At 27.6% G+C, this 17,122-nt stretch overlaps 1 protein-coding gene across 1 annotated transcript in view; it reads right to left on the reverse strand.

Annotated features, from left to right (window-relative positions):
- Positions 1-17,122, reverse strand: part of LOC129962354 (titin-like) — a 308,547-nt gene that overhangs the window by 229,373 nt on the left and 62,052 nt on the right. Inside the window, 10 exon segments of the mRNA XM_056076101.1 lie at positions 1,668-1,695; positions 1,927-2,107; positions 2,750-2,879; positions 4,103-4,254; positions 8,355-8,518; positions 9,383-9,685; positions 10,935-11,115; positions 11,872-12,081; positions 13,288-13,436; positions 14,368-14,551. Of these exon segments, the coding sequence (XP_055932076.1) occupies positions 1,668-1,695; positions 1,927-2,107; positions 2,750-2,879; positions 4,103-4,254; positions 8,355-8,518; positions 9,383-9,685; positions 10,935-11,115; positions 11,872-12,081; positions 13,288-13,436; positions 14,368-14,551 (1,682 nt within the window).

A 17,122-nucleotide genomic window follows, 5' to 3' on the forward strand; every position in this document is an offset into this window, starting at 1 on the left:
AATTAAAGAAATTATCCCATTCCCTCATTTTTCAGTTTAAAAGAATGGTTGAGAAAAAATGAAAAATTATCAACACGACAAAAGAGAAGTTTTTGCTTTCAAGAAATTTAATCATTATGTCAATACCTGAATTACTACATAAAAAATGAGCTGGTCCCCAGAAAGTAATCTGTAAGAATCAATAGTAAAGGAATATCTAAATACTGATTCTTACACAAATAGTACCTAAAAAGTCCAACACATACTCAAAAAAGTATTTTTTAAACTTTTCTTGACTGGTTTTGCAATATGTAACTGAACATAATCAGATTTAAAAACAATTAGTCATATATTTAGGTATATTCTAGAAGTGTTGTTTGCCTATATCTAAGTTCAAATTTATTAATTATTACTTGTAATAATTACTATTGGTACAAAGTTGCAAAGTTGAAAGATAATTGTAACGTCCACCACGAATTGTTTGATGAGTTGAAAAAGTTCATAATAGACTATGGCATTTTGACCCCTATCAGATTTAGAATAATTCCATTAATACTCCATAACAGTATAGATGAACCTAATTTTCTGAATGCATCCATATTTTAAGTAATTTAGGATTGTATTAATCAGCCAATTTTTGTTTTAACTCATTTTTATCATTATTTTCTATAAAAATGCTATGCTTTTTTTCTTTTCTTTTTAAGCAACAATTCACAATATTTTTTTTTTTTTTTTTTTTTAGCATTTTAAATTTAAATGCTTTAATCCATATGAGATTCTCTTCTTTTGAAATTTGTCCATTGCAAGCAGATATGGTGAAATGCAAGGTTAGGTAATCAATATTATTGGTGCCTGGCACATATTTTTATACAATAATGCTATCAGTTCATGTTCTCATTTTTTTTTTTTTTATTCATTTCATTTTTCTTCATTTTTTCATCCATGCATCAAAAACTACTATTTTCAAATGCAGACTTTACTTAATAAATAATTGGAATATTTTTGTGCTCATTTCATGTGATAGAACATAATCATCATTAAATTCCACCAGAAAATATAGCAATTTTCATCAGAATAAAATAATGAAGTAATACAAGAAATATTTCCCAAAAATACTGAGTTCTATTAACACAAAATTCAACATTTTAATGAGGTGAAAATTATTAATTTAGTATTATTAATCCAACATTTTAAATACATATCATAGACATATTGTTAATGGTTATCATCAAACCTTCTGAATTCAAAAGTTCTTTGATTTCAGATAATTTTTTAGCATCTACTTAAAATGGAATATTTACTAACTATATTTTTTAAACTTTAAAGTATTTAATTCAGTAATAGTTCATAATCAAAAATGTTTATACAATAGATTTTAAATATTATTATTAACATTACATTATTTCAGATTAAGTATTAAAAGTAAAATATAAAGCAATATTTATAATGCTCAAGAAAGCATTTAATTCAAAAGTAAATCTTTTCATAATTATTTGAAACATGCTATTAAACAAAACACCAAAATACAAGATTAGAAATAGTAAAGATCACAATAAAATTTTTCAATGTTATTTAATCTATGTTCTTACTATTTTTAAACATATGTTTAAAAAAAAAAAAAAAAAAAAAAAAACTAGATTAAGCTTTAGATTCAATACATCTAAGAAGTAAAAATATATTCAACTTACCTCTTCTGAATAACTTCTGATACAACAGCTGGAATAAGAAAATAATGATTAAAATGTATACAACAAAATTCAATCAGGTTCAAAATATCTTTTATTAACTCTTTCCTTTTTGAAATCTATATTATAATTAATAAAATTACTAAACTTCAATAAATTAATCAATATTATTTAACATAATATTAATATATAAAGGAATTTCCCAAATTGTATACATTCTTAGGTTCAATTACTGATTAAAATAATTTTAAATAGTACTTACGCTCAACTTTTAATTGGCAAATACTGGAAGCTTCACCACCAGAGTTTATTGCAACACATTTATATGTTCCAGAATCTTCTAAATAAGCATGTTCAATAATGAGTGTACAGCGATCACCCTCAAACAGCAGTTGAAAATCATCTGATTCCTTGACAGGCTTCCCATTGTGGTACCAAATCACCTAAGCAAAATGTTAAAAATAATCATAATAAAATATGCTCATAAACATGACTTGAGTTCCCAAATAAGTAATTCATTAATGTAATTTAAATATTTATGAGTTAATTAAAATAAATATAGCATTTAATTAAAAAAAGATTTGAAAAGTTGTTTTGAATTCTTATATATTAAAAAATGGAAGTTTGAACACATTAATAAAAAAAAATTAATGTAAAGAGTCTTAATACTCATCATTCATGCTTTTAATACAAAATATGATATTGATGCTAATAACTATATTTCTAATTCTCAGATTAGTAACTATATATATATATATATATATATATATATATTCTGAACTAAGAAAGAACAGCTTAAAAACAATGTTAAATTCATAGTAAACAAGAACTGGGAGGGAGGAAGATTAAGACGAGCAATGTGATATAAAAAGATGTTAATTTTTCTGTTAAAACTTAATTCACTTCGTTAAAACATTAATCTTTATTGATTACAAAAAAATTTAAGTAATTAGATTTATTAATTATAATAAATTTAATTAATTAAATTTATAGTCAAACACTAAAAATTTTATATTACAATTGTGGTTGTGGCAGTTATTTAAATTTGCTTCATGAAAAAGTTCTTTATAAACATTTCAAAATACCTCTGGCTCTGGTTGTCCAACAATAATACAATCCATTCGTACTTTATTTCCTTCAACTACAGTTTGATCTTCTAAATGTTGTTTTACTTGAGGTTTTGCTGGTTCTATGTCTGATGCAATTTCAGAATCACTAAAAATATTTTAAAGAATTTTACAAACATTAATCAAGAAAATAAAACAAAGTACTTTTCCATCTCACCAGTTCAAGTCACAAAAATTATACAACCGATACCAAATGGAATATTCTCACTGGCAACAGCACTATTAACAATTTTTTTGTATGTATATTCTGTGTGTAATTGCCAAGAAAGTCTGTTCGACGAGATTTACAACGAAGAAATGGGAAAGTACCGTAAGCAAAACTAATAATAAAAATGCTTATTATTATCAGCATAAATATTGTTATTTTACAATAGCACATCTAATATTCCTTTTAAAGCAAAATTTGACTTAGATATATGTGGAGTCTGGTTCAGAGATATATGTGGAGTATGGTTCAATCATCAAAATCTTAGGATAAAATCTTTGGATGATTACAATACTTTCATTTTAAACATTTTTAGTAAAAAATAACAAGTAATACAAAAAAAAATTAATTCATTTCCTACTTAGGTCAACAAAGAAAATTTTTATTTTAGTTGCTTTTTATTAAATTATTATTAAAAAAATTATTAAGAATTAAAAATTATTGATTTTTGCAAGAATTGAACTCGCATTCTTCACCTTCACGTGAAAAATAATGAAATCCTTGCATTTTACCGATTGAGCTGCTGCCTGTTAATTTCAATTTTCATTACAAACTGCTAAAACTGTATATAAAGTATTAAAATTACTTAAATTTCGTTAATGAATTAATATTTGAAAAAACTGTATTAACATCAAGTGTCAGCCACTACAAATTTTAAAAAAATGTATTTGAATTTGAGTGGATGAATAAAAAGTATCTTATTAACGATTGAAAATTTGAATAAGATATATAAATATATATATAGGGAGAGTGTGAACTAATAGTAGGAATTGAAAAGTGGCTATCTTATATTATTAAACTTAATTTTTCATCGTTTGTCACATGACTTACCTGCTTTACCCTAAACTGAGTCATTAATGGATAGTATTCTACTGAGGTCCAATCAATTAAAGGTAAACTCTCTTTCTAATATTCTTACAGATTTAGATTATATTTGTTGTCATTTATTATAATTGTTTTAGTAATCCTGTTTTCTGATTTCAGTATATTCTCAATACTAGTTTGATAAAACTGCTACATTATAATAACTGTCGATAAAGGAGCTAATTATTAATTTTAGGGAAAAGCACACACATTATTCGACAATATTTATGAAAAATACTTACGATGTTTCCAAGGGTAAACGTCCTTTAACAGACACATTGCAATTAGACACAGCTTCACCGGACTTATTTCGAGCAATAACAGTGTAAGTTCCGGCGTCTTTTGGAAAAGCTTCGGTAATGATAAGAGTAGCATTGGTTCCATCAAAATGCAGCTGAAAATACACTAACTATTAAAGATGATGAAAGACATGATTATAATCGCAAATACGAAATTTACTTATTAAAGAATGTATTATACATCTTAATTATAGATAAACATGTGAGATAAAAACGCAAGTATAAAGTGTGAATTTAAATATATGTGCACATCTATTGCTTTAATTCAAATTGATAAAAAGTAAATTCAACATAAACAGTGCGGGATTTAGCGACAAAGGCTGTTGTCTCCTGGGTGCCGAACCAAAAATGAATTGAAAATGCGCGCGAACTAAATAAAAACATTACAGTTTCACTTCGATTCGTTTTGTAAATCACTATAATGAACTAGCATGTATGATGAATATAAGATTATCGAATCACCTGTGGTATTAGCTTCATCGTACAACAACGAAATAATAATTAAATAGAAACTGCAAGCTTTTTTTCCTCTACTGTGAGTAAAAGAGTTCCGAAATCGGATCTCGATGTAGGAATAATCAAAATTCTCCTCATAGGACAAAAAGTTAAAAAGCCCTACAGCTAAAATGATGGTAAAAAAAAATTAAAAATACAAAAGTCACAAAATCGTAGAGTTGTTTTCAAGGGCAATTAGATAAAAACGAACTTTATATTAGCAAGGGATTTTACACAGGTCCTTAGATTTGCGTCTGATTATATTACACAGTATTATTTGAGAATTAATCATATCTACTCACAAATATATTGAAATAACAAAATTTCAAACTGATAACAAATTGACAACCTCACTTTTTTTCTCTATCTTTTTCTTATAAAGAAGTGAAAAAGAATATTTGGGGCCATTAAGTCAAAGATTATCTCTATATATCTCAAATTAATTAGTCCAGTTTCAGCTTCAGTGAAAATAAAGATTAAGGCATCTTACATCCGTTTGAAAAGAAAAGGAAAACTACCAGTATTCTAGAGAAAAGAAGTCATTGCAAGTCATAAGACAACAATAACTGAACTTTTAGTCAAATCGTCAAAAATTAAAAAAAAAAAAAAAAAAAAAACTCATTAATGCTAGCAAATATGCCATTTACCATTTACATTTATAATTACTTATATTCATTTATTCACACACAAAGTTTGTTTCTATCTCTTCGAAAAACAAAGATGAGTATTTGTCTGGAAAATTCTTTGTTTGCAACTGTGCACGTAATATTAAGCTTTTCAAAAAAAAAAAAGTTATGTTTTAATAACAAAGAACATTTTGAAATTATGATGTTATATGAATCGGTAATACTGAACAAGATATAAAAGAATGCGAATATTTTTTCCCAAATTTCCTACATCCAATTAGGAAGAGTATTTACAGAATGATTCAGCAAGTGCAAATTACAGAATCTTTATTTCCCAAGGGAAGAATGGTGAATATGATGAGTTATGCTAGAGAAATAATAATTAACATTTTGTCTTATTTTTCAAATTATCCTCGTGCGAGTGCACGAACAATAAGTTCAGAACCCATCATTCAACAACGTTACAGAGAATATTTCAACGTAAAACTGGCAACCGTGCAGTATTTGTGAACTTCATGAACATGGAATGCCTGCTTGTCATTGTATCATTAGAACGAAATGTCCAACGACGCTGCTACGATATTTTCAAGATATTGCCAACATTTTGAATATCGTCAAGATATCGAACAATAAGTTGTGCTAATAGGATATAATCAAATCATGACCGATTATTAGAAATTCTCAATGGTCCTCTCCCCCTTCACGTAAAACAAAACTCTTTTCTCTCTCTTTTTTTTTTTTCCATGGGAAATATAACACTTTTAATCGTGCTAGAAGCATCAGTTGTCAAACCGATTATTATTAAATGATAAATATCCATTTTTCGAATGAAAAATTTATCATCGGAGGCAATTTTCTATAAATATGTGTTTTGGCATTTTCAGGAATTCGTTGGTTGTTCTGTACGTCTTCAATAGTACAACAGATCTTAGGTGATGAATTCAAAAGGCTTGTTATTCAAGGCACAAGTAATGGAATGGATTGCGTGTATGCAAGTATTGTTAGAAGAATGCAAGTTTGTATAGATATTGAAGGTGCTGCTTCGCTGAACAAGTTTTGTGAACAATTTGATTAATGAATTATTTGACCATATTTTTTAAAAGTTTATAAGGATTAATAAATGCATTCTTATTTTCTGCCTTTGCTTCTTTCATCCTTTTAATAACCTACTGTAATATGTGTTTTACTATCTCTGAAATGTATAATGAAAACTTGTTAAAACATCAATCAAAGGTAAAAAAAAAGTGACCTAAGTCAATAAATTTGCCTTTTAATATTTCAGCAAATTTTGCAGATACACTAATGAAGTTTTATCATCTTAAGGAAGAGCATGAGAGGATAAAAATGCAATTTATATTATATGCTACTATAGAGGATGCATAAAATTTAATTTTTGTAAATACTGTATTCTTTTATTAAGCTATAATGCTGTTATCAGCCTCTTCAGAAGCTAAAGTGGTTGCATAATTTCATACCTAATTTACCTAATACCTAATTACCTAATTTAATGAAACTTTGCAACAGGAAGTGTATGCTTGATTGAAGCATTTAAGGAACTAAATTATCGCTCTACTTTATTGTGTGATGATACCCTGTATTTAGGTATATGGTAATGAATTCAGGAAGTTTATTCAAATGTAATTGACATCTTGATCAATTACAGATTTTAAACGAACACATGTTAATTTTTAACAAATTTTATAATTAAAACAAAATAAAGTCATAAAAGGAAATATATTAAACTGTGCAGTGCCATAAGTAGACAGGTTTAGCAGAATATTCAGAGAGAACGGCAATAACATTAAATTTAAAAGAAGCTAAAAATAAAGATTTGCAGTATTTCACAAGCCACACTAAACTTGTCGTTCATCTATAGTTCAGTATATCAGTTTCAATAGTTCTAAAACTGATTTAATGTAATCAAAAAAAGATAAAGCACTGGCATCAGCTGTATTATAATGCTTTTTTTTATAATTGTTTTCAAGTACTTTGTTGGAAATATATTACTGATTTGAGTAAAAGAGTTCTTAAATTTCGTTCAAGCAAATATAATGTTTAAAAATAAAATTTCGTTCAAGCGTTCTTGAAATATTAGGAAGCGATATAAAATTCTCTGTCAAACGTAACATCTCAATCTTAAAACATAGGATAAGTTAGAAATATGCATATTACTGACCATCTAAATTACTTCTAAGTTGTTTCTTATTTCTTGTCGTAGCTGTATCTTAAATGTGTTTTTTATGTTAAGCAGTATAATTTTTAAACGATATAATAATTTTGAATATTGTCAATAAAACTAAAGATTTTAAAGATATTCTTCACAAAAACTGTAAAGGCATAAACAATATTTAATGTCAGCTAACAAAAGCGAAATGGGTGCGTTCTGAGACGGTCACCATAGAAATTCTGACAAATTAGATTTCCAAAATATCAGTATCGTATTGAAATGAAAATTCTATTCATCATTTATTTTATATCAGTTCATTTTATAAATTAATAGATTTCAAAACGACCTGAGGTCTTTCGTTTACTTTCATTAGAGGTATTGGATGAAGGAAACCCGATTAGATTAGCTCATACATTTAACTTCGATTCAGAAATTACTGCAAGTTTCAAAAGAAATAGTTTTAAAATATTTCAGTACAATTGAAGAAGAGATTTGACGATAACTTTATCTGATATAGCATGTTGGGTATAAAAACAAAAGAACGTGAGTCTTAACAATTAAAAACACATTTTCACTCTAAAAAGAACTGATGCATGCATGATTCTTTAAAAAATTATATTACCATACATACCATACATTCTTATCACTGAATTTGATGGTGGATAAAATTCTATATACATATAAATAGATTTTTTATTTACTAAATTACATTGCAACAGTATGTTAGGACAAACTGTACAATGACGTATGGTTCGTACGGCCAGTAATATCTTTCCTGTTGAAAGAATATAGGTCCATCGAAGATGTATTTAAGTTTACAATAAATCGAATCATTATTAGAGTTATTTCTCAGTATCAAAATATTTTAAGAGAGAATCCTTGACTAATCATTGAAGAAAGAAATTACCTTTGTATCCCTAGTTTCTTTAAGGGATTTGGAATTATGCAGCCAAGTTACATCAGGCTGCGGCTGACCGGTAACAGAACACTCCAGCCTCAATTTTTGACCAGCTCGAGCCATGACATTTGAAAGTGGAGAAATGAATCTCGGTCGTTCGGAAGGTGTAATCGCTATAAAATGAAAATTAAATATTAAAAAAAGGTGTGCTCTAGATATATTTTAAGAAAGGTGTCTCAGAAGGAAACATCAGCACCTTAATAAAGAAATAAAATAAAACCATTGTCATCTACTCCTCTGTGTTTCTCCTCTAAGTTAAGACAAATGCTTTTGAGATCTTTTAAGCTCATCTGTATTTCACTTTAATTTTTCTTTGTGCATACTGCCTTTACTATTTTTTACTTTAATTTTTGCATAGTTCTTAATTTTTTATATTATCCTGCTTTATTCTTCTTTTATGCATGTATTTTATGAATAGATCTTGAAATAAAAATGCTTATATATAATAACAGCTTTCCTTCAGACTAAACAGCGATACATTGTAACCAGTATCGGACCTATAGTGGAGAAAAAAATAGTTAAGCTCGGAATTTTGGATCTAAAAAAAGATTATTATAATTTTAAAACCTTATTATTTTTTTTAACTTAAAGCGTTTTCCAATCCACGATAATGACAATTTTGTCAGCTTAGTTTCTTAAACGGTTCAATCACATATCAACTCTTACTTACCTATTGGAGACTATAACAAATATTATAAAAGGATCCAATAAATGTTGCATTTAACAAATTCAAAGCATATCAATGATCACCTTTTAAAAACTTTTGACGTGTACAGAGTATTCAATTTTTCCGAGTTCAAAAAGTCAAAAAATAAGAATAGCAATGCAAGTGATTCCAGATATGTAATTATAATCCTATATTATATTGGTTAATTTCAAATGATGCATCACCAGAATGACTGTCTAAATTATCCACTTATGTATACTAACGCAATTTTATCTGTTATAGGAATGCACTTACATAAATTAGAACTTACTTTGAACTTTAAGATTGGCACTACAAGCCGCTTGCCCGACTTGATTGACAGCCCGGCATGTGTACTGCCCTTGATGATCGGGAGTGGCCTCATCAATTCGCAAGGAGCAATAACCGTTGTTATAGATGGTGGAATAATCGGTGGAATAATCAATGCAGACATCATCTTTGAACCAGGACACCAAAGGCAATGGATTTCCGAAAACTTGGCATTCGATTTGGTGTTTCGTACCTTCTAGAATGGTTGCATCCGAAGGTTCTTGAACAAAATGTGGAGGCACAAGTTCATTAGCAGTGCGTGATTCTGCAGAAGATAAGGAATATTTATAAATGAATTTAAAAAATGATTGATACAAAATATATATAATGTATTTCCAATCCATTCCATAAGGACATTGGTGGTGATTAATTACTTATAGGAAATAACTAAAAGAAATACATCATATGAAGTTTCTTTTTTTTTTCTTTCTTTTTTTTTAAATTTAAAAAGCTGAAATCTACGGTAATTTTTTTTCTTTTTTTTTAAGTTCAAATATTTTTTTTTCACAAATAGTTGTTTATGAAATAAATAGTTTATTTCCACTAATCATGATCTTTCCAGTCAAAGAAATAAAAATTTTCAAAAATCATTTCATTTAGCAGATGTTAAATTTCAAAGAGAACTTTAAAAAAAATAACATTATAGATAAGATATATCATTTCAGTAAAAGTAAACTATCTCTGTAACCGACAAAGACTGAATTTCCTAGAAAAGGAAAGTGAAAGATTCAACTTAGATACTAAAGACTCAGACACATTCAAAGACATCGACTGAAATTAGGGAGCCTTCCCATTACTCAGAGAAACGGTTATATCGACCGACATACAATAAGAAAAACTACGAATTTATATGTCTTAACATAGTTAAAATAAATTTTTTTTAAATGGAAAGGAGCATTTAAGCACATTAAACTCCTGTGGGAAATAGAAACAATTAACTGATGAAGCAAACATTGAATCAGTCTCACTTATTATAGATCAAGATTTTTAAAAATCTATTCCGTATATGCATTAATAAATAAAGGCTACCAAATAAATAAGATAAACAACGTCACGCATTAAAAAGATTTAAAGTATATCCATTTTTTAAAGCAGTATATATAAGAAATAAGAAGGGAAAATTTTGAAATTTTTCTTCGAAGTATAATTTTTTAAAAAGTCGCTAGTGACACTAGAGTTCGGAAAAAGTCTGCCAATCAAAAACTTATCAGATCATGTTTGTAAAATTTGTAAATATCGTGCCATTATATTCTGCGACTTAAAGATTATCATGCACTTTCATCTTCTCTAAAATATCATATCAAAGAAATGTGTGCAAGCACATAATTACTAATTGATTTTTAAATTTAGGGTTTATTAAAGAAATTATTCAAACAATATGAAAGAATCCATTTAAAAACATGGATTTTCTTAAGAATGCAGATAGATGAGAATGAGGTAAGTCTAGAAACATTATCAAACAAATTTTTTTAATGTAATCTTGAAATAAAGAGATATATAGAATTCTAAGCAACCTTTTACAACCAGTTGACACTGTGTTTCAGCAGTTCCACCAGGGTTTGTAGCTCTACAAGTAAATTTAGCAGTATCCTCGGAAAAAGTTTCTTCGATTGTTAGTTTACAAATTCCTTTTTCCATACATGTCTGATAATCAGGATTATTTTCGACTAGAATGCCATCTTTAAACCATTGGACCTGCAAAATGATTAAGTATCTTTGGTTAGTTTTAAAAGATAAAAGAAGTTACTGGTCAAAAGAATAACATAATTATAAACACACATAATCAAAACTAGAGAAGATATCCAATTCAATTATTTATTTATTTGGAAAGGTGAATATCAACACAAATATCATAAGAGTTTTATCCTATTTTATAAGTTAACCTTTCCATCATTATAATGCTTTTTGCGAGAATTCCTTGAATATATCTTTTACATCAAGTTCAGCTGATCTTATGTATCTTTTATTATTAAATTTATTTATAGCATAACAATACTTTTTACTTTTCTTTCTACATCATAGAAACGGTGGTTATTTAAGAAGAGATATGAGAAAATAAGCATAGTTCTTTCAGGAAAGAAAGGAAATACTTCCGTATGTAACTTCACAAAAGAATTTATCTCGTGTTGCTACTGTGTAAGGCTAAGAAAATTATTCGAAGTATGGTAATTAATTTTAAGGATACATTCGGTATACTTTTTTTCAATTATGTTAGAAGAGAGAATCTTCAAATGCAAACTTCCAAGCCTCAAATTTAATAGGAATTGTGTTTATCTAGAGAATGCTTTCCCTAGGGTTCAGCCATCAATGTTCCAACTTTATAATATTAAATCGCATGATTTTCTTAAATATTCAATTGTTAAAAGCGAAAAAATGCTTGTACTTGCAAAAATATAAAAAAAATACACTAATTAAATTTTGAAAAATGGAGAACATAAAAAAAGTGTTTACTTGTGGCTTAGGTTCTCCCTCTACTTCACATTCAAATGTGAACTTTGTGCCTTCAGATACCTCGGCGTCCATTAAATTCCTCACGAATCGAGGCGGTCTCTGTTTGGCGGCAGCTTCAGCTGCTTTTGCAGCTTGTTGAGCAGCGGCAGCAGCAGCCTTAGCTGCTTCTGCTTCTGCTTGAGCGGCGTGAAGCATGGCGTCTAGTTCCGCCTGAGGACAAAAAATGTATAAGTTTTAACGATCTTTTTTTTAATACTAAATATACTTTTTTTAATACTAATTAATACTAAATTATCGTCTTCGCAGACAGAAAGGAATTTCATTTTTTTTCGGGGGGGGGGACTCAAATAGCCTAAAATGTGGAGATTCGTCAAAATCTCCAGTTCGAATTTTTCGAAGATTATAATATTTTCTCTTCTATAAGAGAAAGTAAAAACGAACAAACAATGTTATCCTAAAATAAAAGTCGATGAAAAATTGCTTTAATACATTTGATAAATTAATACATGAATTCAGTTGTTACATTTTCTAGGATAACTAGCTCCACTCAATCCAAAGTCCATCTCTGTAGATATTCCAGCAAACTCAAAGGAATTTTAACATATATCAAGAAAAATAAAACTTTAATAGAATATGGTGTTGCAAATGACGTTCAATCGATGAAAATCGTGAAATGGAACAATTAAAAACAAAATTTCAGCATATCATCAAATGTACCTTTTTCTTAGTGCTCAGATCACAGTTTGACTTGTTCATAAAGCTCCGTTCATTTTTCAGCTTCATCAAATTTTTTTAAAAATTATTTTTAATTTGTGATGATATTTTTAGTTTTTCAATTAAATTTTTCTTTTAAATTTCAGCTTTTGTTTTTTACTTTTTCTACTAAATTTCAATTTTTGGCATATTTATTTCATACATATTTTTCTAATTTTTATCGATTGTTTTATTGCCTTCAATCAAAATTTTTGTCCTTGATGTATACTAACAATATTCTTAATTTTTATTATATTATTTATCTATAAATACGTAATGTGCTGCTCATAAAATGTATAGCATTACTTTGCGTTGTATAATTCAATAAGATAGAAAAATCAAAATAAAGGATAAAAAAATTATTTTCCCATAAATCAATACTCAAGATTAAATAATAAAAAAAAAAAATTATTTGTGATCCTTGAGATCGTAAAAAACATATTTTATATTATTCCTCTCGATTTGTTAACTTCCTTTCTTTCTTTCTTTCCCCCCCCTTCTTATTAGGACGGATATTTTATAAAAATGTTAAAATTTTGCATGTTTTGTAGACTGCAATGGCATGCTAAACAAATTTTTAGAATAATTTATATTTTAATTTTTTATTGCAAATATCTAGAAACATAAATTTAAATATTACCGCAAATAAAAAAAGGATTATACCTTTCCTTTTTCTTCCATCTTTTTCGTCTGCTGAGAAATTCTGATATTTTTTGTCAGCGTTTCGAGCTCAGAAGTTATGACGGTGAACGAATCTATCATATCTTTGTTCTTGTTTGTGACTAAATTCAAAGAAGGATGCGGCTGATTTCCTGTTTCAAAAAAAGAAACACGCGTTTACATTAAATAAACGTAAAGCCTGAGTTTAAGAAATACACAAAGACCATAAAAAAACTAAAGCAAATTGAAAAACCAACAAACGATTTCTATTAAACATGAATATCAAACATTTCACATTGTTCTACTATAACAATTTAGGCTTTATTTCACAAATATTAAATGAAACTGAATTCATAATTTAAAAAATAAGGAAAACCAAATCTATGATGTTTAATGCAGAAATAAAATATTTTGAAATGAATTTTGAAATTAAAATTTTTTTCTCTCAAAGAGTTAAAAATTTAGTTGCAGTAATAATAAAAAATATGCTGATGAGTAAAATATGAGTAAGGTAAAAAGAAGAGTAGATTTGTGATTCTACGGGCTTTGCAAAATAGAGACTGCTGCAAGCGAAAGTTTCTTAATATATCAAAATATCTCAAAGATTATCGTCACTTCAGAATTTTTTTTTAAATTTAAATTCTCCAAAAATCAAATAATTAACATTTAAAAGGAGAAAACATTCATTCTTAATAAATAGGTAAACAATAACTTTCTTAAAATGTTAGATCTATTTATATAGGAAATACAAATGAGGTCTCATACAATCTGCCAACTGCTGTGTTATCAATGAAAACAAAGAAATACTCGCTAATTAATAGAAGAAAATAGTTATTTATAAATGTCCAAGTCTTCTACACATATATTTCCCTAGCACAAAATTAAAGCCTCCCCCAAAGCAATCTGATTTTAGGACTTATTAGTTCCGAAATCCTCCGTCGGTCCAGACTTCTTTTCTCCGGTTTATATAACAAAATTTTTATTAAATAATAAAATATAAAACTCAAAAGAATACTCTTTTTTACCATTCTATTACTGTGAAAGAGAAATTCTTTTGAATATGCAACTAATATAATGCTTTACCATAAAGTTCTTGAGATAGAGTCGCTATTTTTCGTAGTCTTTCTTCTTGTTGGCTTTTTCCTTTGTTCAAAAAATCCCTGATCTCTCTTCTAAGTCCTTCGGCGTCAGACTCCTTGTTGCAAGATGACGATTTCCGAGCCACTGAAATCAGCATTCGGCTGCCCTCACTCAGCCATTCCTCAGCCTGAAAGATCAAATGAAAAGGGAATGTATTTAAATTCATTTTTATCTCAAGGATTCTATAAAAATAATTGAATATTTTACTTTAGATGAAGAGAAGAGCATAAATAATGTCTTCAAGTAGTATTTTATAAAGTGGATATGGGAAATTGAAGGAATATGGGAACAATATCTGCTCGAAAACGAAATAATAAGAAAATCGCCGTGGGTTTAAAGTAATCAAAAGATTGAATCGCATAGTTTCGAATATCTTTATTTACTAAGCAATAAGAACTGGGATTTAACGGTTTGCTATTGAACCAACAGTTTACAAAAAGGATTAGGTGTTAAAAAATAAGAACTTTTTTCGCTTTTCGCACAATATTATATATATATATATCATTATAATTTGTGAATATAGAATGGAAACTACTAACTAAAGCATCTAAAGTAAGGAATCACGTATACAATTCTAGTAAGAAAAGATATTAAACAAAAAAAAATTAATGACTTTTTCTTTTATTTTCCAGGAAAACCAATTTTTGACACATTCTCTTCTTTAAATTGTTGATTCATTTATAAAGAATGTAAAAACCTTTATATTTAGAATATAATACAATTCTAAGGAGCATTCGGTAAGCAGTTATTATTGAAATTCTATTACGAATTTTTAGATTAATTGTCGTTTTTTCTCTTTTCAAAAATATATGGAATGGTTTTATGTATATTATCAAAAAAAATTTTTTTTATAATTTTTAGTATCTTATCAAACTATCTTTTTCTAATCAAAACTAATGAAAATTGAATATTTAAGAAAATTAATTAAATATTTAAATTCAAGACAATCAAGAGAAAAGTTTTTTCTGAAATGATGCTATTTTATTGATTACTTTAATAATTAAAATAAAACGAAGATATACAAACTTGCCGTCATTTTACAAAATTTAAAGTCATAATTATGTGTCAGCATAGAAATAAAACATTAGGTATTAAACGTATTTTGTGATATAGAATTTAACTACGATTTTCCTCAAAATTTTAAATTAAACATCACTGTCTGATTAAACACAAAATTCGATTAAAATAGTTTCAATTCAATTTTCTATTTCTAGCTCATTCTTTTTTTAAGCTGTTTTGGTGAAGCTTATCTTTAAGGAAAAAGGCCAGTAGGCCGTAAAGATTTGATAAGTTCTATTTACAACAACCCTGAATAAAGTAATCTTTCTCCGGGGATGAATGTGATTAGAAAAAAAAAATTATCTTTATTTGGGTTTTTTTTTGTATTAAAATGGTGTTTATTTGATCAAACACTATGCACATATCAAACTTATTAAAATTTCTTATTGCACATTTCTATCAAATCCCAGACGCATTACTGCATTTACTTTCAACTATTTGTGAAAATATATGACAAGAAAGATTTTTAAAAGCATATTTTGAGATAAAAAAATTCAGTCTTCAAATGAAATATTTCACTTGAGAGATTAATTGAAAAAAAATTTAGAATGATGTTCATTCATTCTTGAGATCTCTTAAATATTCTTGATAAATTTTTAACAAGCTGAGAAGGAAAAAAGTTTAGTTATATTTTTCTATAAATTACATTTAATTTGAAAATTATATACCACCAGGGAAGTAGTCTCCCTGAAATTTTCTCACATATTCTCCGATAAAGGTCTTATCCCCGCATAAAATTATGGACTTTGGATAAGGCCTAAATGCCTTGCGTAGCATCGGCGATCAGTATTCACGAAATAAAGATCTCTGGTGTGAACTCTATCATTTTTAATGAATTTATAAAGTGAATATATATTTTAAGCGCCTTTTTTTCTCTTTCTCATTCAGAAAAAAATTTAACAAAATTCGCAAAATCACAAATAGAATTTTCATTGAGTTAAGTTTCTGCGTTTACAAGCATGCGAAAATACAGACCGAGAGACAATCAACCTATTGATAGATGTGGATCAAAATTCGATAAGAATCTATGTGTTAATCTGTGCAGCTTTTTTTTGTTTTCTACCTAGTTCTTTATATTGTGTAGTTACCGAATTCTCCTGTACTCGAATAAGCAGACAGACGGATTTTCGCTAAAGAGATTTCGTGCAAAATCTAATAGAGATTTACAAATTTGACCTAAAGCTCGTAAACAAATTTCATCCGTCTAGCTTAAAGCATTTTACCATTTATTATGTTCAAATACAGACAAAAACGTGTGTATGTTTTTTAAATTTGGGGGTTTCAAACATGAAAATTCGTCAAACTCTCGAATTCAAATTTTTCAACGATTCAAATATTTTCTCTATACTTCGTATACTAAAAAGTAAAAAGAAGTATATTAAGAAATAAACAGTTTTTAGCTTTTTTTTCCCAATGAAAGTTCCACTCTCTGAACAGTTGCAAAGGTTCTATGCTATCGTGAAGAAACAGAGAAATCTGATGAAAAGTATAAATTCTAAATATTAATATATTTAAAGTATTCAATTCTAATGTATTTATATTGGGCTCAGAAAGGCACTGAAATTGAAACAGGTATATGTCATTGGTGTGTAAACTGGCTCATGACAATTAAACAATAAGTTTATACCAAATAAAATGT

This window comes from Argiope bruennichi, chromosome 2, assembly GCF_947563725.1.
Source record: "Argiope bruennichi chromosome 2, qqArgBrue1.1, whole genome shotgun sequence".
Classification (NCBI taxonomy): domain Eukaryota; kingdom Metazoa; phylum Arthropoda; class Arachnida; order Araneae; family Araneidae; genus Argiope; species Argiope bruennichi.